At 54.0% G+C, this 22685-nt stretch overlaps 1 protein-coding gene across 4 annotated transcripts in view; it reads left to right on the forward strand.

Annotated features, from left to right (window-relative positions):
* znf423 (zinc finger protein 423) overlaps positions 1 to 22685 on the forward strand; it is a 101440-nt gene that overhangs the window by 39233 nt on the left and 39522 nt on the right. For 2 of the 4 annotated variants that reach the window (XM_023827308.2, XM_023827310.2), the window contains exons 4-6: positions 12138 to 15568; positions 17449 to 17533; positions 22591 to 22611. In XM_023827308.2, the coding sequence (XP_023683076.1) occupies positions 12138 to 15568; positions 17449 to 17533; positions 22591 to 22611 (3537 nt within the window). Of the gene's footprint in view, positions 1 to 11903; positions 11924 to 12137; positions 15569 to 17448; positions 17534 to 22590; positions 22612 to 22685 lie in introns of those variants that run through there. The other 2 variants (XM_023827312.2, XM_023827311.2) reach the window with 2 other exon arrangements.

Raw genomic sequence — 22685 nt, forward strand, 5'->3', positions numbered from 1 at the left:
TTTCAGAGGTGGAAGCCCCCCCCCGCTTCCCTGATGCATTTTCCAGCTATTTGGACCAGCTCCATACCAGCTGATGTCAGATCTGATTCTGCTCGGCACATTCCTAGTATCCGTAGTCGTCGGGTACCCCCCCCCCTTCCCTTCTGGTATCTTTTAGGGAGATGAGACATGTGGCCGAAGGAGAACATCTCACCGAGGTTCCGCTCTTCTGAGCCTTTTTAATACGGCGGAGTGGAAATCTAGGTGGATCGGTGCCCCCATTACGGAGGCTCTTCCCCTCCCGTCGGACCCGCCTGGCTCTCTTGGACCCTCTGAACCACCATCCATCTCCGTCTAGGGGGTGGAGGGGCGGGATCTGGTGTGAAGGCGCGATGTCTGCAGGTTTTTGGGTTACTTTTCTGCTAGATGATTTACACCCAGAGCAGCAGGTGAACTTAGATCCCGCCCTAATAATATCCTACTGAAGCAATTAAGAGTAGGAGAGGCGGCGCCCCCCGCAGCCCGTGGTGGGGCTGCTCGGGCCGGGCCTCCTCTGACGGACATGCTGGCCAACTGTGGTGTCCGTGTTTCCATTTCATTGGTCCAGTGCCTTCGGGCTTCGGGGAGCCGGGGTGGGGTTAGTGTAAGGGGAGAGAGGGGGACTGGGGGGGTGCGCTTTTCTGGGTCTGGTTGTGGAAGGCGCCAGGAATCAGCGTGGGTGGGTCCCCCCGGGACCCAGTGCCGCCGCCGGCGCTCTCAGACACCCACTTACCCCCCTGACGTCAGAGCTGTTGCAGCCAGGGCTCCTGGGAGCTGCCTTTGTTTCCCTCTCTCCCTGTTCCACTCTGCGCAGACCCCCCCCCCCCCCCCAATCCTTTGTCCCGGGAATAGTCGTCTAACTCAGTGCCTGATTGGAATCCTGGGCTCGCAGCAGTCAGGTCACATGGGGGCCGGAGAGAGGAGTTACAATGGGATCTGGGGGGGGGGGGGGGTTGCATTTTGTACTTAGAAGAATGGGTGTGCAGGTGAGGGTGCATTGATTTGTGTCATTGGTGGTGACATTGGCGTGGGCAGAGTACGGGGGGGCGGGGGTGGGTGGATATTTTAGCAGGACCGTAGTTCTGAGCAGTTTGGGGGGACAGGGTCCCCTATCGTATGAGGACACTAATGTTTAAATCAGGTTCTCATTTTCGTACCGCAAACAGTAGGAAAAAAAAGCACACAAATAAGTAACCAGAATGGGGGGGGGGGGGGTGGGTGGTATCTTCTAGCCCCCTCAAACAAAACAAACAAAAAAAAAAAAAGTCGCATTATTAGTCTTGCTGTGGTGGTGTCCTCTCTTTTTTTTGTCTTTCTTTCATTCTTTTGTTCTCTTCCTCCCCCCTTTAATGAGAGCAGCTCCGGCAGAGCGCGGTGGGGACGCGGCGGCCTGCACTCTGGCCCACTGGTGGGAGCGCCCTGCTCGAGTAATGAACTCCCCCAGGAGGGGGCAGAGAAACATGGGCCTGTTTCCATGGGCCGCTCCCAGGCTTCGCGCGCCCCCCGGTCCGCTGCCAGGCCACGCGGCCTGTGAGCTAGCAGATAAGGGGGTGCTGGGGGGAGGGGGGGTGGTGGTGCGGGTGGAGTGTTTGGTAATGGTGGGGTGGAGGGGGGGAGCAACAGCTGTGAGGGGCTTGGGGCTGACTGGTGACAAGCTGATAAGGGCCTGTCCGGATTGAAGTCTCTGGGAGCCCTTATAATCTTCCCTGCATAGTCCCACTGCTAAGTTAAAGTTAGGCAGAGCCAGGGGGTTGGTTTTTTTTGGGGGGGGGGGGGGGGGCGGGGGGCACATGCTGCATGTCTAGATAATTCTAATTGACAAGGATCACACAAAGCAGCCGATTTGATTTGTTTTACTTCTATTCTGGTGTGTTTTTAGGTCAATCGCCTGCGTGACTTTCTTTCCTCTCTTTTTGTCCTGGTATTTCCAGCTGCTCCCTTGTTTATCCGCGGATCGCGCTTGGGATGGTGATGCTGCCCCCACCTCCGTCCCTCTCTCGGCCCCCATTCTCCCCTTTCTTCTTCCGCTCCTGGAGACGGAGAGATGATGTCCACCTTCACCCCCACACACACACACACACACACACACACGAGAACACACACCGGCTAGCTGCTGTCCTGTATCCCGTCGTCTCCGAGTCCAGAGCCGCCTCCTGTTCCGCCTACTCTCGAGCCCTCGAGGCCAGACTCCGTTCCAGGCCGGAAGAGACGCCCGTCTTTTTGGGACGTGGCACCTTGAGCCTCAGCTCCCCGGCGGCTGCCGGTTCGAAGTGGGTCTGGCGCGGATTCCATCCCAACCTCTTTGCACCCAATCCGCAAAGTGCCAGCACAGACCAGATCCTCGGAGCCGTATGAAACAATGTGGAAAAACAAAAGAGGTGTGTGTGTGTGTGTGTTTTTTTTTTTTTTTTTTTATATATACAATAATATCCTTACATCTTTAATTATTCATTTTTTGTAATAACATCTCGTTAATGGCAGGAAACATTAGAAAGGAATAAAACACTTGGGGTTTACATTTAATTTAATTTTCATGTTAATTTAATTTAAGGATGTGCCGTAGCTCTTACTTATCGGTCTCTTGCCGTAGCGTCACTGCTCAGCACGTTTCGCACGCCGCCTGTCCAAGACGTCTTGTTATGTGACGGCCAGGATCCAAAATTGCCTGTCTGGGATCCCATCGACTGAAAATGCACTGCTTTTGCATTCCACTTCATCGCCTAGCGGCATCTGCGTCAAGCTGACGTGGTTCTGCATTCCGGTTCTACCTCTTCACTGTACCCGCCTATCCCAGTGAGTGGGGAAACTGCATCAGCTAAAAGCCTGGCTGTAGGGGCCAGACCTGGCATGGGGGGGGGCGGTCAGGGTTGTATGTGCTTAGCCGCGGTTCACCTTGGCGGTTTCCCCGATGCCTCGCGTTTGCCTTGGTATCTCTGATGTGCCCTGGCATGGGGGGGGGGGGGGGGGTCCTTCGAGTAGCCAGCTGCACATCAGCTTAACTGGGTGCACGCATGGAAACGGGCACCGGCCTCCCCCCCCCCCATTACCCCACCCCTCGGCTGGCCTTCATTAGAGAATGCGCCGTCTGGATTTGGGCGGTGAGAGACAGAGATGGGGGGGGGGCATAAAAGTAACATCAGTAGCTGCTTTTTGGCTCTTTTGAAAAATTTCCATTTTTATTGTATTCCGCTTTATTAAAAAGTCGAGGTTGAGAAGGTGTTTGAAGCAGCAATGGGGATGTGCTGTGGTCTATTCCCTCACAATCCTTTCTTCTGTGGCGGAGCTGAAGCAGCCAGTGGTCCACCATTGATCTGCTGCCCCAATCCCACCATCCCTCCCCCACACTGTGTGAGCATGTTGGGGGTGAGGGGGAGTGTGTGTGTGTGTGTGTGTGTGTGTGTGTGTGTGTGCGCGCTTGCGCTGTTTCAACCCTGGAAACAAACAATGCATAGGCAGAATTGTATAGATTGGGTACACACGTATGTTGGTTCTGCACCGTGACACGTGTTCTGTGTCTATGTAAATGTGCCTGTACATAGCGTGTCCGTTTTTAATGTGGAGGACATGTGTGCAAGTGTGTTATTTAATTCTTCATTATTATTTTTTTTCTGTTACCCAGAGCAAAGACCCTGGGGCGATGCCAAAAGTTTCAAACAAGTTTTAAAATTTATTTTATTTTTTTATATAATTGTTTTGTCATTTATGATTCACATTTGCTATATGTTTTTTTTTTTTTTTTTTTTTTTTTTTTTTTTTTTTACTTCTTTCAGCCTAACCCTCCTCCCTGTCGGGTAGTCGCTGTGAACAACAATCCCCCATTGGCCAGTGGGTGGCACCCCCCGCGTGTGTGGGGGTGGGGTGGGGGGGGGGGGGGCGATGAGACGAGGGTCTGGCAACGTTTGTCCGCCCGGGTGGGGTTGGGGGGTGCGGATTAGAGCAAAAGCGACCCCAGGAGCCGATGGATTTGAAAACTTTTAGGAACTGCCCCCTCCCTCGCTGGAGCCCCGCGATCTGGTGGATGTAGTCCGTAATTACACGGCCCCCCGGCCTCTCGTTTTGCCTGCCTCTCCCTTTGATCTGTTTTGTGTCGGGCAGATATTTCTCCCCCCACCAGCTCTACCTTTGTCTCGTTCCATTTCTTTTCTCTTTCACTTTTTTTTTTTAATAAGCCCCCCCGCCCTTCCAACGGCCTGCTGACGCAGACAGTGTGTGTGCTCTTTACTGCACAAAGAGACTTTCTTTTCATTTGTTTTAAAGTTGGTTCTTTTTGTTGATGGTCACATTGAACTCTGCACTCTCTCTCTCTCTCTCTCTCTCGTGTGTTTTTTTCCCCCCTTTCCTGTCACCTTGTTGTTAAGGCAGAGAGCTTTCCGGAACAGCACCCAGGTATTGGGTGTCTGCGTGTGCGTGTTTTATTTTCATTCGCTCCTCTGAATCACAAAGCTAATAGCCAGGCCCTCCTCTGGCGCCCCCATCTGATGGCGGGGCCGACCGTCCCTGTGTTCCCCATCGTGCCCGGTGCCGAGTTTCTGGAACTTTCTGCTGGTTCAAAGGCTGCGTCCTCCTTTTGAACGTTAAACTAACATGAGGTATGTGTGGGGGTAGCCAGTCTCTGCGATCTCGCTCCCTTTTTGTTTAATGTTTTTTTTTATTTTTGTTTTGTTTTAACGTGCAAATCACGCAATTAGGAGTCCGGCGCGCGAGCGAAAGCGGCCCCCTGGCGGCAGAAGTTCAGCAAATGGCATTTTCACACCGCAGCGTCGCGGCATCACGACGTTCAGCGCGGAGGGGATGGTGGGTCCGCCAGCCATAATTGCGGCCCCGAGATGAGCATCGCTCTGTAGGATCTGCTGAATTGACGTCCAGGTCAGAAGGTTAAAAGGCTGGATAGCAGCACGGTGTAAGCTGGTTGGTGCGGGCCGCCCCCGCGGCCGCGACCCCCCCCCACCGAGGGGACCTGACTACCTCCTGGACCCCGGTCTGAGAAGTTCTGCATTTCAGATCGGGCTCTCTCTTCCTCTCTCACCTTCCGATCTGTGTTGCCCCCCCCCCCCCCCCCGATATCTCTCTCTGATATTCTGTCTCTCTGTCCTTGAACCCCAGCTGGGTGCTATGGTGTCACCCAGGGGGGCTGGTGGTTTAATATCAGGGTAATTATCTAGGCCTTATTCGGTGTGGTAGAAGATAGGTGTCCCCTTCAGCCTGGTGTGTGTGTGTGTGTGTGCATGTGTGTGTGTGTGTGTGTGTGTGTGCGTGTGTGTGTGTGTGTGTGTGTGCGTGTACAGTGTCCGTCTGAGCGTCACCCACATGCGTCATGGATGGCTGCTCGTCACGCCCCCCTCAGCAGCACATAGCCGGCGTCCGCCCCCCCCCCCCCCATGTGTGCGTACGCGCCCCCTGCTCCCCCCGCCGTCTGTGCTCCTCTCCCTCGGTGTGTCACTAATGGCAGGTCCAGGTGTTCCTCTCATCTCCAGGGGGTCCCACGGGGGGAGCCCAGGCCTCATGAGGGTGCCTCTGTGGGCGGGAGGTACCCGCCGCTCTCAGCCTGTACTGGGGCTCCCTCGGGGTCGCCTTCCTCATCCCCCCTGCCCCCCCCCCAGGAGCTCCTCTCCCCCCGCCTTCTCTCTTAATGCCGTCTGCCATGCATCCTGACAGTCACCAGCAAACAAAAGGAGTCCCTCGGATCTGCCGTTTCCGGACCAGCCGGCGTGGATTCCGGCCGCCTTTATGTTATGGGCTTGTTGGCGACCCCTCCCGCCATGTTAGCTGATTTTCGGGGGTGACGAGGGGGAGGGCTGGGTCGTGCTGCTCAGGTCGTGCTGCTCGTCACACCTCAGCTTCCAGCGAAAGTGAAAACCTGCTCATGCTCTTGCTCAACTGCAGGAAAACATAAAAGTTGTGCTTGTTGATGGTGTGTGTGGGGGGGGTGGAGTGGTGATGGTACATACTGGTATTAAAACAAATTTCCGGCGTGGGGCTCGCCAGTGTCTTCTTGGTATCTCTATTCCGAAGTGGAGCTTGTAAATAATGGCCTGACCAAGATCGCCGGTGGTCGCTCGGATTGTTATGCTCGTTAAATCCTTTCCAATGAGGTAAAAATGAGGGAACTGCCCCCCCGCACCACCAAAATAGTAAATGGAGAATAATCAGTTTGCTCGTGATTGTCAATAAATCAAAGTACAGCTCTTCCAAATTCTGTCAAATTGTTTCATGCCGCATGAATTACAGAAGGTTTGTTTTTACACTCCTCCTGGAACATAGAATACATTTCAAAATCCTTTTTTTTCCCCCTTCCTCACCATACCCTATCTATTGTGTAAATGACCTAACAAACTGTTCTTCAGTGAAGGGCTAATGACCCCCCCTCCCCGAACTGTGATCCTGAGACATCTTTGTTACAAACCGATTAAGCGCTGGGATCTTGGACAGACGGTGGGGTCTCGATGTGATCGGGGGCAAGAGCTTTAGCTGCGGAAACTTGACTGAGGTGCCCAGGTGTTGGAAGACCGTCGCCTCAGGTTCAGAGAGGAAGGGGGACCCCCGCCCCCCGTTTATTCTGATACTCGTTGAGTTCGATTCACTGGAAACCTTGAGCTTAATGCAGCATCTTCATAATTGGCCAGTATCAGTTATTACATTTATTAATCGCTGCCTGTATTTCAACAACCCTGGCAAGTGGTGGTGGTCTGGACCACAGTGGGTGGTCTTAGGTCTGCTCTGACAAACTTCAGTTCAGTGTAGTTATTCACCCCCCTGCCCTACGAACGGCGAGAGCAGCGAATTAACAGGCTTGGTGCCCGGCCCACTCCCCGCCCTATGGACTCATTCATTGCACTTAGCATGGTCCTAAGCACCTTCACCTGCCCCATTTATGAAATTCCAGCCCTTCCAAGGTCTTCCCTCCTTCCCACCTGGCTGCCCATCGGCACGTCGGATATCGAACCTCCCTGAGTCCGAGCACATCACGTCTGACCAGTCTCAGATAGAGCGTGTCACAATCTCCTGTAGGTGAGGAGTTGATGCTGAGAGACTCAGCTATGGTCTCCACTGTCCCGGGCCCTCAAAAGTTATTTTGTGCACCCCCCCCCCCCCCCCGCCACTGACTACTTATGGCCACCAGGGAGCAAGATCATGGTTTGTGTGATGAGTAAACACCGGCGCTGTACATGAACTAAACTCACAGCTGATTAGACAGGTTACCTGGTTGAACATTAGTCTTATCTCTGCTTTCTCTTGTTCCACAGTCTGAGCCAGGTAATGGAGACCTAGTTTTTAGTTTAGTAGCATCAAGTGTGTGGGTGGTGGTGTTGGGGGGGCGGGGTGGGGAGGGCGTGTTAAGCGGGTTGGTGGTGTAAGCGAAGGACTGGGTCGAGAACCGCTGCCCCGAGCGCTTTTGGTGTCACGTCGGTCAGTCAGATCTGATGATATTTGCATTCTTCCCCTGGCGAAGGAGCCTTTAAAGTGACAAAGTGGGGAAAGCTTGGCTCTGTCTGCTGGTGTACGGCCTAATAAAGCATCATTATTCAAAGTGACAGCGAGACAGAGCTCTGAAATCACTGTGTCGGGGAGCCACAGTGCTAAAGTGAGGAGGGGGGGGGGGTACAGTCGCCGCGTGTGGCATTTTGGGCCTCAGTGACGCGGACACCGTCATTATGAAAATCAGAGCGATTGTGTGTGTTTAATAAATAATTCATGCATAATTCATGCGCCTACACACAGCTGTAGGCCGTCTTTTGGACGTCGCCGCTCCGAGGTGGTAAACAATGCGGTAAGCGTGGTTCGTAGGGAGTCTCCGAGCCCGGCCGAGTCGCGGCGAGTGTGCAGCCCCCACTGGTCAGAGCGTGTAACCCATTTAAAGGGTGTATTTTTAATGACGAGTGGAGCAGGGATCGCAGGCGGGATCCAGTCATTCCCTCGTCCCCGGCTCATGGCCTATTTTCCGGCCCGGTCCTCGTGGGCCTGGGCTGCACCGAGTGGTCTGTCAGCAGCTGCCCCGTACCCCGCCCTCCCCCCCCCCCCCCCCCAAGCCCGCCACCCTCACCCTCTGCCCTGGGAACGTGGCCGGCTGCTCGGTCGCCGTGGGTGCCAAGGGCCGCCATATGCGCCGCGGGCCCCGTCCTCCAGGACCCGGGCCCGGCGCCTGGCGCCCAGCATGCTGCCCGAACAGACGGCCTCCTCTGTGGCCCCGCCGAGCTCCCGCAGCCTAAGCCCCAGCAGGGTGCAGGAACCGTGAGCGGGGCAGGGGGCGGTGGTGCGGGGGGGGGGGGCTGAGTGCAGTGGGGGCGTCCCTTCCGGCGCCCGTCCACGGCCTCGGTGATCGTCCCGAGCAGGGCGGCCTTCTTCCCCACCCCCCCGGCCGGCCCAGGAGACGGGCTGCTGGATATTAATAGACCCCGCCTGCTGCCCCCCCCCACTCTCCGTGTCGGGAGGCTGCCCACGGAAGCAGGTGTTCGGTCCCAGGCCCAGCGCTCTCTGAGGATTCGCGGGCCATGTGGTCAGCCCCTGCCCCCTCGCCGCGCTGGGCACTGCCGCGGCTCCCCTGGCATCGCCTTGGCAACCGCCGCGTGTCGGTCCGCCCTCTGCAGCGCTCGCGGCAGCCCGAGGCTGCTGGGGGAGCAGAGGGGAGTTTTGAGGGGCGGGGTGGGGGGGGGTAGAAGAAAAGGATAGGCTGCTCTTCTAGTCAGCCGATTGGCTGTCCCCCCTCCCCCAGCATGAAATGATGGGCAGGGGGTCAAAAGATTAATGGGAGGATGGCTGGAGGTACGATAGGGCTGAGGGATTGTGGGTATTATAAACAATGCAAGTGTTACTCTGTGGCCATGATGCCCGAGTAGCTGGATGCAAAGCAAAGGGACACACACACACACACACACACACACACACACTGTACAGGAAAACTGCCACAGGTCCTCCCCGAGTGACACCCTGCTCGCTGGTGACCTTCCTGTCCCTGGTACCAGTGGACCAAACAAGCCTGCAGCTCTGGCCTGCCCTGGGGTGGGGGGGCAGCTTGGGAGCCCTGGGGCCCGGCGGTGGGCCGGGAGACGCGCCGGAGCAGCACGGCCTCGGAGTCGTGCCCCCAGCCGCAGGAGCCGTGCGTGGCGTATCTGGGTTAAGATGAGTGAAGTGGCACGGTGCTCGGTCAGGACCTCCGGAAATGGTCTTCATTAGCGCCTCCCCAGGGATCGCAGCCATAATGCTGCTGCTATATATGTAGCCTCTATAGGCTTATTTACTTATTATTATGTATCGCTTTCATTAGTGGGGGCTGCTGTGTGGATAGTGGGGGGGGGCAGCAGCGGGCCGCACTATTAAAATAGACCTCCTGAGTGTAACAGCTTTTAACGACTGCCATAGAAAAAGAGGGAGAGGTATTTGCATGTGTGCGCGCGCGCGCGCGCTTTCGTGCGTTTGGGGGGGGGGGGGGCATGGCGAATGGCCACTTCCCCCGAAACCTGTGATGGAGAGTGGTGCTCCTATCATGCAGAGGCCTTCTGCAGCACTGGGTTCAATCACAGGGGGGTGACCGCTCCCATCCCTGGAGTTTAAGCTGGCCTTCCACCCCCAACCAAAGAGAAACAGGGAGATATGGCACCGAATGGGTGTCGCTGGGGGCAGTGTGTGAGCATCAGGCCTGGCATTTCGATAATGAACGAGGTGTGAATTCGCCAGCCGTGATTGGGGGGGCTTCCACACCACACAACTTCCCCCTCTTTTGGTTTCTCTCTAATTTAACTTTTAGCTGAATTTCCTTACCCTGCATAGCGCTCTTGCCAAGTCCCCGGCGGATGGGTGACAAAAGCCTAGTAAAAGCCATGTGATCTTCCATTTTCCGACAGCCACACTTCGCAGGATTAAGGGTATTTAATGACTATAATCTCCTCCTTCCTCAAAAGTGATTTCTCACATTCTGCTGCAGTCGCAGGGATTGCATTAGCATTAATAGATTTATAATTCGGAAAAATGACCACATGTGCCAAGACGTTCCCCCAACCTCCACCCTCCCCCCCCCCCCCCCCCCCCCGTTTTCCCCTTGCTTTCGTTTCGCCTTCCTCCTCTCCTTCCTCTGCTGTTCTTCCGCTTCCTCGCCGCTCCTGTCTTCCGCTGCAGTTCGGCGCCCCCGGTGGGGGCCGAGCGTACCTGTCAGCTTTCACCGCCCACCCTCCTGAACTCTCTCCCACCCCCTGCACAGTGTTTCTCTGCTAACTCCTCCCCCCCCACCTCAACACGGCTCGGATCAGAGAGGGGTCTGTCAGAGGCCGAAGGCTTATTGTGTGACTGAAGACTTCACACCAGTTAACCACCCCCCCCCCCCACACACACACTTTTTTTTCGTTTCCCTTTCATTCCTTTCAATGGAAGCACTTTCCCGGGTTTTTTCCTTTTTTTTGGGATAACTTCTGTCCTGACATGGGCCGGGAGGACGGGCCGAGGACACGCTGCGGTCAGTCTGAGCCGTCCCTCTCGGGGGTGTGGAGGTGGCTGCTCTCTAATCCCCAGCCTGTAAATCTATTCATGTGGAGGTGATGTGGCAGCAGGGAGGGAGGGGGTGGGGTTGTGGGGGGGGGGCAACCTCGCCATTCCCTTGATAAATAATCCTCGTAAATAGATGTGTGCTGTTACACTGTGGAGACGGACACACTCTCTTGGCCCCCGTGTCCTCTTCATGTTTGAAAGTTTGGTTTCCGCTGGAGGTCAGCCTTAAATTAGGGTTTACGTTTGCCCAGTCACCCCTCAATCCTTCCTCCGTAAGGGTTATCGAGCGCTGGGCCACGGTAGGTCCCCAGTCTTTCCCTTCAGTAAAATTCTTGACTCTAAAAATGGATTAAGACTGAGTTTCTCGGACAGACGTGTCCTCTAGATAAGTCAGTGTAGGTGTGTGAGCTGCGGCGATGGCTTTGTTCACATTGCTTTTCCTGATGCTGGCTAGTGAGGACATGGCAGCACGGGTCTGCAGCATTGGTAGCGCTTTGGGCTCCATGTCGCTAGCACCACTAGAGGGCGCCGGGTTTGACGGGGGTGGGGGCTGTGAGATTCTCCATAGCGCTTGGCTTGCATTGCAGGAAATTCATTATTCATGATCAGTCACAGAACATATATATATATTTTTTAATATGTGGCCTGCCGTGACCCCAGTATAAACATCCTGATCTAAGTCCCTTGTTTGGAACAACATTCTTCTCACATTCCTACATGGTGTATCTCTACATATCTTTTCAAATGGGTAATAATGGCGAGAAAGCAGGCACCTCGATTTCTTGTCTACAAATATTTATTTATTTATTTTTTCTTTTACTTTTCTCCAGGCAGGACATTCCATAATTGTGTTTTTTCTTTTAGGGTTAATTAAGCGAAAGCGTGAACGCTTAGTGGGATGCGGAGGGTTAAAGGAAGCTGAAGAGGAAAAGAGAGGAAAAACAAACAGGCTGGTGTGATAGAAAATTCCGTGCCTGTCTGGGGCCGCGCTGGGACCCCAGGAACGCTGCGCTGCAGCTTAATAAGTCATGAGTTTCTCCCTCCCTGTCGTTTGGGGGGTTTGCAGTGGGGCGGGGAGGGGGGGGCCTTGCTGCATGGATGACGCTGACGCTCAGTCAGTGGAGGCCTCTTCCGCAGACGGCGCGTGGCAGGACGGAGCGACGTAATCCCCCTTGCGCTGCTCCACCACGCAGCGGTCGCCCGTCTGCTCCGCATTTCGATATTTATTCGTGTATGTTTTAATTGAGGCTCCTTCACCACCATTCATCTGCGCTCGACTGGAGCGGGGGGGGGGGGGGAAGATGGGGTGTAGGAGTGGGGGGGTGGATGTTACACAAATCTAGTGCTTTTATTTCACAAGCATTAACTTACGAAAAAATCTCCCAGCTTCGGCTTCTCCAAATCGCGTTTGAAAAGCTCTCTCGTCCATGTGAGAAACTGTTTGCCATAACAAAAATAAAACAATGGTTTTATTCTGCAGGGGAGAGAGGATGTTTGCAGGGGGAGAGGGGGGTGCGGCAGGAGAATCGAGGGGATGAAAAATACATTTTGTCCTTATTTTGCCAGTCCTGTGGGAACCGGTGTCTTTAGCTCTCCTCTTCTTTTCATTTTTAAATTCTAATTCTGTCTGTTGTGCGTTGCAGATGGCGACGACGACCCCGGGCTCTCCTGGGTGGCGTCCTCCCCCTCCAGCAAAGACGTGGCATCGCCCTCGCAGATGCTAGGGGAGGGCTGCTGTGACCTGGGCATGGGCACCGGGGAAGAGGAAGGAGGCTCGGGCCTTCCATACCCCTGCCAGTTCTGCGACAAGTCCTTCAGCCGGCTCAGCTACCTGAAGAGGCACGAACAGATCCACAGTGACAAGCTGCCCTTCAAATGCACCTTCTGCAGCCGCCTCTTCAAGCACAAGCGCAGCCGCGACCGGCATGTCAAGCTGCATACGGGTGACAAGAAGTACAGCTGCCAGGAGTGCGAGGCGGCCTTCTCGCGTAGCGACCACCTCAAGATCCACCTGAAGACGCACAGCTCTAGCAAGCCCTTCAAGTGCAGTGTATGCAAACGTGGCTTCTCTTCCACCTCCTCGTTACAGAGCCACATGCAGGCACACCGGAAGAATAAGGAGCACGTGGCGTCACGAGCTGACAAGGATGCGGGCCGACGCGGGGCCGGCAGTGGTGGCGAACTAGACCAGGACCTCTACATGTGCGACTACTGCGAGGAAACCTTCAGCCAGACGGACGAGCTGGAGAAGCATGTGCTGACACGCCACCCACAGCTCTCAGACCGGGCGGACCTGCAGTGCATCCACTGCCCCGAGATCTTCTGCGATGAGGGTACGCTGCTGGCCCACATCAGCCAGATGCACGCTAACCGGAAGCACAAGTGCCCTGTCTGCGCAGAGCAGTTTCCCTCTGTCGAGGATGTCTACTGCCACCTGGACAGCCATCGGCAGCCTGACTCCAGCAACCACAGCGCCAGCCCCGACCCCGTACTGGGTAGTGTGGCCTCTATGAGCAGTGCCACTCCAGACTCAAGTGCATCCCTGGAGCGTGGCTCAACCCCAGACTCTACCGTGAAGCCGACGCGAAGTAGCCGTAAGCTTGCCCCATCGTCCTCTGACCGTGATGAGGGCGGTCAGGGCTGGTCGTCATCCGGGAAGGTGACGTACAGCTGCCCATACTGCTCCAAGCGAGACTTTAACAGCCTTGCTGTCCTGGAGATCCACCTGAAGACCATCCATGCTGACAAGCCCCAACAGAGCCACACATGCCAGCTGTGCCTGGAGACACTGCCCACCCTGTACAATCTCAATGAGCATGTGCGCAAGGCCCACCGCGCCAGCAGCACTACGTCCGCCTTCCCGCTCCTGCAGTTCAGCAACGTCTCTGCTTTCCACTGCAACTACTGCCCTGACATGTTCGGTGACATCAACACCCTGCAGGAGCACATCCGCATCTCTCACTGCCTGCCTGGTTCGGGGTCCACTACCCTTGAAGGCAATCATGCCTTCTTTTGCAACCAGTGCTCTATGGGCTTCTTGACCGAGTCGTCCCTCACCGAGCACATCCAGCAGACGCACTGCAACAACGCTGTAGCCAAGTTGGAGTCCCCTGTACTGCAGCCGTCTCAGTCCTTCATGGAGGTCTACTCTTGTCCTTACTGCACCAATTCCCCCATCTTTGGGTCTCTCCTCAAGCTTACTAAGCACATCAAGGAGAACCATAAGAACATCCCTCTAGCTAACAACAAGCGCCAAGCTAAAGTGGCAGACCACAGTCCAGCATCTTCTGATGTGGAGATATCCTCCCCTAAGCGCCAGAGACTGGCTTCTGACACCACGTCGATGAATGCCAACGGGGAGTACCCTTGCAACCAGTGCGACCTCCGGTTTTCCAGCTTCGAGGGCTTCCAAACCCACCTCAAGTCTCATCTTGAACTACTGTTGAGGAGGCAGTCCTGTCCACAGTGCAACAAAGAAGATTTCGAGTCTCAGGAATCCCTCTTGCAGCACCTGACGATTCACTACACCACCACATCCACCCAATACGTCTGTGAAAGCTGCGACAAGCAGTTTTCCTCTGTGGATGACTTGCAGAAGCACCTGTTGGACATGCATACTTTTGTACTATACCACTGCACACTCTGTCAGGAGGTATTTGATTCGAAGGTGTCCATCCAGGTTCACCTGGCGGTCAAGCACAGCAACGAGAAGAAAATGTACCGTTGCACGGCATGCGCCTGGGACTTCCGAAAGGAGGGCGACCTTCAGCTGCACGTCAAGCACAGCCATCTCGGCCACCCAGCCGGCACTCCCGGCAGCAAGGCTCGCAAGTGCATCTTCTGCGGGGAGACGTTTGGCACGGAGGTGGAGCTGCAGTGCCACATCACCACTCACAGTAAGAAGTACAGCTGCCGCTTCTGCAGCAAAGCTTTCCATGCGATCGTCCTGCTGGAGAGGCATCTCCGGGAGAAGCACTGTGTCTTTGACGTGGGTAGCGGCAACAGCGGCAGCCAGAACGGGACACCCAATGGGGTGTCACAGGCCTCCAAGCGGGGAGGGAGCAGCGGCGGTGGATCAGGCTCTGCCCCCGCAGAGTCAGCTGATCTGCAGAATGCACTACTCAAGGGCAGCCAGGACACGGCCAACAGTCACGAAGCCAGCGGAGAAGACGAGGTAGATGCCTCGGAGCCTATGTATGGCTGCGACATCTGTGGGGCTGCCTACACCATGGAAGCCCTGCTGCAAAACCACCGGCTGCGTGACCACAACATTCGGCCAGGTGAAGACGATGCCTGCTCCCGCAAGAAGAAGGCTGACTTCATCAAGGGCAACCATAAGTGCAATGTGTGTTCTCGGACCTTCTTCTCTGAGAACGGCCTGAGAGAACACGCGCAGACTCACCGTGGCCCCGCCAAGCACTACATGTGCCCCATCTGCGGGGAGCGCTTCCCCTCTCTGCTCACACTCACCGAGCACAAGGTCACACACAGCAAGAGCCTGGACACGGGCACCTGCCGTATCTGCAAGATGCCCCTGCAGAGCGAGGAGGAGTTCATTGAGCACTGCCAAATGCACCCAGACTTGAGGAACTCCCTGACAGGCTTCCGGTGTGTGGTCTGCATGCAGACGGTCACCTCTACCCTAGAGCTGAAGATCCATGGCACGTTCCACATGCAGAAGTTGTCCTCTGGTGGCGCCGGCCCCGGTTCAGCCTCGTCTTCACCCAACGGGCAGCTGCAGGGTCACAAGTTCTACAAGTGTGCTCTGTGCCTCAAGGAGTTCAAGAGCAAGCAAGACTTGGTGAAGCTGGATGTTAATGGTTTGCCCTACGGCCTCTGTGCTGCCTGTATCAGTCGGGGAACCAATGGGCAATCACCCAGCAATGGCGGCGCTGGGCCCACCACCCCCCAGGAGTCCGGTGAGAAGCTCCCAGCTGGACTGCGCTGCCCTGAGTGTGCAGTGAAGTTTGAGACTCTGGAGGACCTTGAGACCCATGTCCAGGTAGACCATCCAGAGATGAGCCCTGAAACAAGTGGGTCGAAGAAAGTCACTGGAGCCTCCCCTGTCCCAAAAGTAAGTGTTCATCCTAAACTCATGGTCATTTGCAAAATGGCATGTTGATAATATGTGAATTCCAGTTGAAAATGAAGAATTGTAAAGATTTCAGGCAGGTGTCATTGACAGGATTCTCTTCCCATCAATGTCACCTCAGTGTAGATCATTAACAACATCCCCAGGTAAATAAAAATTGTCCTATGCTGAATTTGTCTTGTGTTTAGCAGGTTTGGTGGATTGTTTTGTCAGTAATAGAGTAGATCAGTGTTTCTCAATCCAGTGCACGAGGACCCCCAGACAGTTCGCATTTTTGCTCCCTCCCAACTCCCAACACTCCCGTACCAGGTATTTTGTGTTCTTGATTGTTTGGTTCAGGTGTGCTGGGAGGGAGAAAAATGTGGACTATCTGAGAGTCCCTGAAGACTGGATGAGAAACACTGATGTAGAGGATTTCTTGGAAAGAATATGCTAAGGTAAAAATAATTTGGGCTAGAAGACTGGCAAAATTTATGACACAAATGCAACGTGTACAACAGCAGTGTTCTTTAGGAAGCACTTGTGTATTGTGTTAGGCCCTGGTGACAGTGTGGCGTGGTTTTGGGTTCTGCCAAATCTTTGGAACAAGGATCAGGGTTATGTGTTGTTTCCCGACCACCGGATTGAGGTCTGATCACTGGGGATGCTGCAGATGATTGGTGATTTCATCCTCGAGGTTGTTGTTTTAACTTCTCCGGACACCAGCGCAGTCCGCAGCGTCCATCCACTGCTGTTCTGACCCTGGCAATGAATTTCCTCCCGATATTCATGCAACACATTAGCAATTTCTACATCAAGGCTTACAAATCCAAGCTTTGTTTAAAATCACAGAAGACTAGAAGACCTGGGGATGGACCCAGTTTCTGCGTGTGAGTCATGGCTCTGTATCAGTGGCCGACTCACTTTGGCGCATGCTTGCCGTGGGCTGAAGACCATTTGGTCTGTTACTCATAGCTGTCCTTGGCCATCAGTTACGTCACAGTAAACAACCTTAAATTTAATTTGTGGACAAATGAAGATGGAAACCATATATGAGTAGTTCATTCACAGTTCCCTGATAATTTTATGTCTGTACTGTGCCGAACACCAACCTTCCCATCCTATTTAAAGACCCCCTCCACCCCATTTTTCACCACTTTTGGAATGTGCAATTAAAAGGATGCCCAGTTAATCCCATGATATCTCTCACTTAACACGAGACTGAGAAGGGATGACGTGTGGGGGTGGGGGACCCGGTGCAGGCTCTGATCCTCCCGCGGACCTGGGGGACCACAACCGGGGGCTGACGTCGCTGTAGTGCAGTTACTGCATGAAGAACCCGGCGCCCATACTGTCCTGGCTGCAGACAGCTAATGTGACATCACAGGGCTCGAACCCCAGTCCTTGCTGTAGGAAATGTTCTGCTCCCCCCCCCCCCCCCTGCTTTTTTGGCTTTCCTTCATACTTGCACCATGTGTTTCTTGCCATTTTTCCACTCAATAGACTCTGCCTTGCCAATAACCCCGGCATATTGTATTGCATTACTGCCTTCCCAGCATGCACTGCATCAGTAAATGAATTTTATCTAATGATGTGTGAACCTTCACTGCTGCGTTTCCCACAGGCCTTGTTCGGAGCGCGTGGCCTTGTCTGTCCCATCCAGAGTCCCCCTACCCCCACATTCCCGGCCATGCCCGGCTCCCGCTAGCCTTTTATTTTGTTTTCTTTTAATTCTAACGTGGCACTGAAGCACAGTCTCCATCATGCCTGAGTCACAACAGCTGAGAGGGAAGGGGGTTTGTAATTGGAGGCCGGGCTGTGTTGTTCCCATAGCGATAAGGAGCATGTGATCTCCGGTCCTAATGGCTGCTCTGTCTTTTCAGAAAAAAACCTATCAGTGCATCAAGTGCCAGATGACCTTCGAGACAGAGCGCGAGATTCAGATACATGTCGCCAACCACATGATCGGTGAGTCGACACGTCTTGCGTGCGTGCATGTGTGTGTGTGGGCGCGTGCGTGCGGGTGTGATGTCCCCACAGCCGGCCACTCGGTCTGGCCCGCTCTCCACCACATGGCCGTGGAGACAGACAGGTGAAATGAACAGCTCTATTTCTGGAAACGGCGGAGCGGCCCTCAGCAGCTGTTCGGCTGTTAACGGCCACGTTGGCCGTCTCCGCCAACCCTCCGCCGCGCAGCTAAGGATGGTGACGGGCTTCTGGGACGCCAGGGACCGTGGGCCACGTTTCTGTGCGACGCCGGCAAGCGCTGATGTTACCAGCACTGTAACTTTACGGTCATTGTTAATATGAGAAATAATCACTCCAGCTGCTGATCAGTGTTGGGGGTCGTGGGGAGAACGGGGTAAACTGAGTCCCTAACAGCAGCTCAGCTGTTAGTTTAGATATAATCCTTTGGTTTTAGTGGAGTTAAAATGCAATGGAGACTAAACGTTGGAAGTTGGAAAGGTGCAAGCTTTGTGGTGTTTGGGAGTCAGTTTGTGCAGAGATGCACAGAATTCTTATGAAGAATCATTTCCTGGGATATTGAGCAGCCTTGTTCTTGAGCGGGGTGTCGGTACAGACGGTTATGCCACTGTGATTCTCCAATGATTGTTAGAATAATAACCCATCTTTCCTTCATTTGCCATTTTAAATTCCTAATTTTGAAGGTTCAGAGGTTATATTAGCGGAGCGTGGGTGTTAATACAGGAATGACTCTCGCACTTTCCGTTCAGAACATGGTAAGTTATATACGAGTTTTCTGCTTGCCAGATTTCTATATCTTCTCTCTAGTCTCCTGAAGTGACCGAATCAGTTTAACCAATTTTGTAAATGAAGTGTACAGTTCACACTGTACACACTGTGCGCGCAACCCCCCCCCCCCCCCCCCCCCACTGCGAAATATACAAACCCCATTTGGAGCACTGGTGTAAGAGTCACCTCATTATGAATGATGCTTGTCTGTAAATTACATTTCCATATGAATGATACTAGAACTGACCGCATGCTTCCACACCAATAATGCAATAATGATGACGCAGCAATTACATGTTTCTTTGGGGGGGGGGGCAGGACAATGTTTTACAGTGACGCTCTGCACAGTTTGCAGCTGTACTTAAAGTGACAGTTCCGCTCCCACCACCCTCTTCCTTTGAACCCCCCCCCCCAAGAAGATCGTTACTCTGAGCGATGCGCCGTCCTGCATATTGGGGGGTGGGGTGTGGAGGGGGAGGGGGGTGGGGGTGGAGTGCGGGCCGGCATCCCCCCGCTATGGAGGGAATTTTGGGTTAATTAACATCATAATTGTCGGAAAGCTGGAGGAGATTAATTATGGGATGGAAGCAGATTATTTTAAGTGCTCTTATTATTTCATTATTCCCCCCCCCCTCTTCAAAGATTGATGACATCTTTTAAATAATATAAGAGAGCAGCGTATTAACCTTTTATCAGAGGTCGCGTTCGCAAAAAACCAAATTAGGGAGATCAGAGAGGGGCCGCGGGGCGGCCCCCTCTGCCTCGTCTCTCCCCCTCTTCCCATGATTATGAAGCAGTCATTAAAAACTCGTACCACTGTACTCTTCCTCCCAGCTTTGATACTCAGCCTGCAAAGCTTATTCCTGGTCTTTTGAAGGTTTCTTTTTTAAAAACCTCTCCTGCTCCCCCACAGCCCAACACATTACGTGAAACGGTCTTTCTGGAGGGTCTGTGGTTCCTGTCGGCCAGGCGGCCCCTAAACCAGTCCGACACCGTTCCGAACTGGATCACAGCGAGCGTTTCTGAACAGCCCTGCGACGTGGCTGCAGTACCTCCACGCATCCTGACCCCCCCGGTTCCTCGGAAGATGCCTCCCTTACTTACAATTCCAATTTGCGGTGTTTTTTTTTTTTTTCTTCTCCATTGAAATCTGAACATCGTAGGTGTTCATGCATTTCAGTGTCTTCTAGTTTATTTAGGGTTTAACACCATAACAAATTCTGACTGATATTTTGAGCAAAATTATTTTTTTTACCATGGACATGGTATTTGAATACATAACCTTCAGTTCATTACAATGACACGTTTGTCTGGGTAGGGACTGGTTGACAATTCCTGGTTGTTTTGTAGATGAGAGATCTTGTGCTTGGTGTTAAGCTGTGGGTTCTTATTGAGAACTGAGTAATGTGTTGCAAAGTATTTAACTCATCAAGTAGAGCACTGTACTAACATTTGCAAAGGTTGTGGGTTTGAATCCCTGGGACTTCATGCTAATTGTAAACCCCTCTTCTGTAAGTCGTTTTGGATGAAAGTGTCAGAAAATGTTCAAATCCTGTGGCAGACATTGAGAGAGTATTACGGTGTCTGTGTGGTATTTCTGTGATATTACAGTACTGTCCTCCCTGTTTGCTTAACCCAAAACTACTCGCCTCGCGTCATAGTTTCATACTATAATAATACTATAATGCATCATCATAGAGCAGCAGTGTTCAGAGGAGCCCCGTCTCAGTCAGTCATGCGTGTAGCAGCGTATTCAGAAGCAGGCGGCAGCGTGTCCGGTCACGGAGTGGGCGGTAACGTGGCACGCCCGGGTCGCCGAGCCGCTGTGCCCCCGCCGTACGCCGGTGCGCCCCCCCCCCAGCTGCCGTCCCCCCGCACGTGCTGGCGGTGTTTGTCGAGGTGTGATGATCCCACCTCAGCCTCGTCTCTGGCTCGTCATTAACACTGAGATGACACCTTGTCTCAATCGCTTTACATCCTGAAACATCTGTTCCCTGCCACGAACTCCCCCCCCACACACACACACACACACCTTCCAGTGCACACAGCCCTACCTGTCCTTTAAGGAGTTGCTGCTTGTCACCTTCATTCCCTTCATGATCCAGTGGGGGCAGATGTGGGGGGAGGAGACAGATTTAAGACAGAGACGGTTTTCCTGCCCCTTGTCAGTGGAGGTGGGGTTTGCTCACTCAGGTGTGACATTGGATGGTGTCGCTCTCTCCACCCTTTGTGTCGTGAATGACGCTTCACTTAGACTAGTTCGTGTCTGCCTGCTCTTTACCAACAGTTAGTAAATGTCTGGTAACGATTAACCGATTTTGCTTTCCTCAGCCTTCTCTCAGACTTGAAATTTATTTGAGGAAGGGTTTGATTAAATGAGTTTTATCTCTGCCATATTTGTGCAATGCATTCCATCAGGTAATTAGCTCGGTCTCTGATTGGTCAGTTGTGACCTCACTGACCAATGGCGCTCGGATGGAACTATAATGCGGAGTTGTGAGACCCCCCCCCCAGCTGGGGGCCGGCAGATATAAGCTCGCCAGGCAGAGCTGTGTGGGCGTGTTGCTGTGAACTGGCATTCCGGGACACGAGCGTGCCGGAATGTATAATTCATCCCAGATGAAAGCGGAGCCGACGGGATTCAGGAATACCTGCCGTAGCTGCCGTCGCCCATTATTCATCACAGGATGGAGTGTGGGGTCTGGTGGTCTTTGTGCACTGTCCCGGCGGTCTGTAAGGTGTGGCGAGGAGGGACCCTCCTAATGGCGGCTGGGTGGGAGAGAGGAGCAATGCGAGGACCACGACAAAGAGATGGGAACTTCGCGCTTCTTTTAAACGGACCAGATGACTGGGGCGGATGAGCTCTGAGAGAGACCAGCCTGTAAGTTAAATTAAAATCCACTTAACTGGACAAGTGCAAATGAAATGCACTGATATTTAGGACAGTTCAATATGACAGATGAATTACAGGCACTAAACAAATCCAGTTAAAACATCCAGCAAGTCACTCAAGCCACATGATGCGGAGAGCCAATAAGGAAGTCCTTAACTTAGATTGGCTGCACTCCTATTGGGTCGTCATCTTCTGGGTGGGGCCACGGCTGGTCCTTCGTTTAATGTGCAGTGGCAGCCCCCTTTTCTGCCTCCGCTGTATTACTGAAGAGTTTTGGCAGTGGGGGGGGGAGCACATGTGTGGGACCTGGACCCCAAGTGGACCTGTCAACACGCTGGGCTCAGCGGTGTGACTGCAGTGAGCTCCAGATATCAGCCCCCCCCCCCCCCATCCCACCTGCCTTCATGCACTCCCTATTTTTGTCCATGCTGAGATTGAATCTGGTGGGGGGAGGTTACAGGAGGTGCAAACAGGGCAGTGGTGACCAGGCATAGCGGGAGGGAAGGGGAGGTGGTAGGTGGGGAGGGGGCGCGGGCGCTCCGTGGTCGCGTGGACCCCCCCAGGACCGGGCCGCTGGTCCCACCAGTGTTTTTAATTACAGTCTGCTCTGCGTTTGGGTTTTAATTTTAGAATCTGTTTACCAGCCGCTCCAGGATGCTTTCTGCACTCCCTCACCCCTGCGCTGCGGTGTCTCTGACAGGGGGGGGGGGCTGGGGGGGGGGGGGGGGGGGGGCTTGGTGGTGGGGTTTCTGCACTCACTGGCTTCAGCTGCTCAGCGGAGAACAACAAAGCAGGAGAAATAACTCTGGCATCCCAGGGAGACTCGGAAAGGGTGGGGGGTGGGTGGCGGGGAAGGGGGTGAAGCACACTTCAGGAAGCATGGGCTCAACCGGCCGTACAGAGCAGAGCCGTGACCCCCATGGGCCTCAGAACGTATACTGCGATGTTGGGGGGGGGCGGGCGGGAAGACCCGGCACTGGCATGTCCCGAAGACTGAGGGGGCACTGATTACCCCACTAATCACGGGCAAGCAGACTCCCACAGCGTGACCTTCCCCCTCTCAGTCCTCATGCTCTTCTGGCTCTCTTCAGTCGCCACGTCGTTTAACCCCCCCGCACCCTCCCTTCATCATCCGCCATCACTGTTCCTAGTTAACCCACCCTCACCGCCCCCCCACACATGCCATCACCACCCCACACATTAACCGTGAGAGTGCCGCCTTGCTGGCCTGGATTCTGCTGCAGCATCAGGAGAGACACCATAACTGCACCCCCCCCACCCCCACCCACACCCCCTCCGCCATGTTGTCCAGGACCTGCTGACTAACTGTCACCCTGCCTTCTCTTTCCACCCACCTTGCCTGTCGGACGGCCCACAGGAGATCCTACTCAGCAGCAAGGTTTGTCCCCTACTCGCTCTCTCACTCCCTCCTTCTCTCTCTCTCTCTCTCCCTCTCTCTTTATGAATGGAGCC

This window comes from Paramormyrops kingsleyae, chromosome 13, assembly GCF_048594095.1.
Source record: "Paramormyrops kingsleyae isolate MSU_618 chromosome 13, PKINGS_0.4, whole genome shotgun sequence".
Classification (NCBI taxonomy): Eukaryota; Metazoa; Chordata; class Actinopteri; order Osteoglossiformes; family Mormyridae; genus Paramormyrops; species Paramormyrops kingsleyae.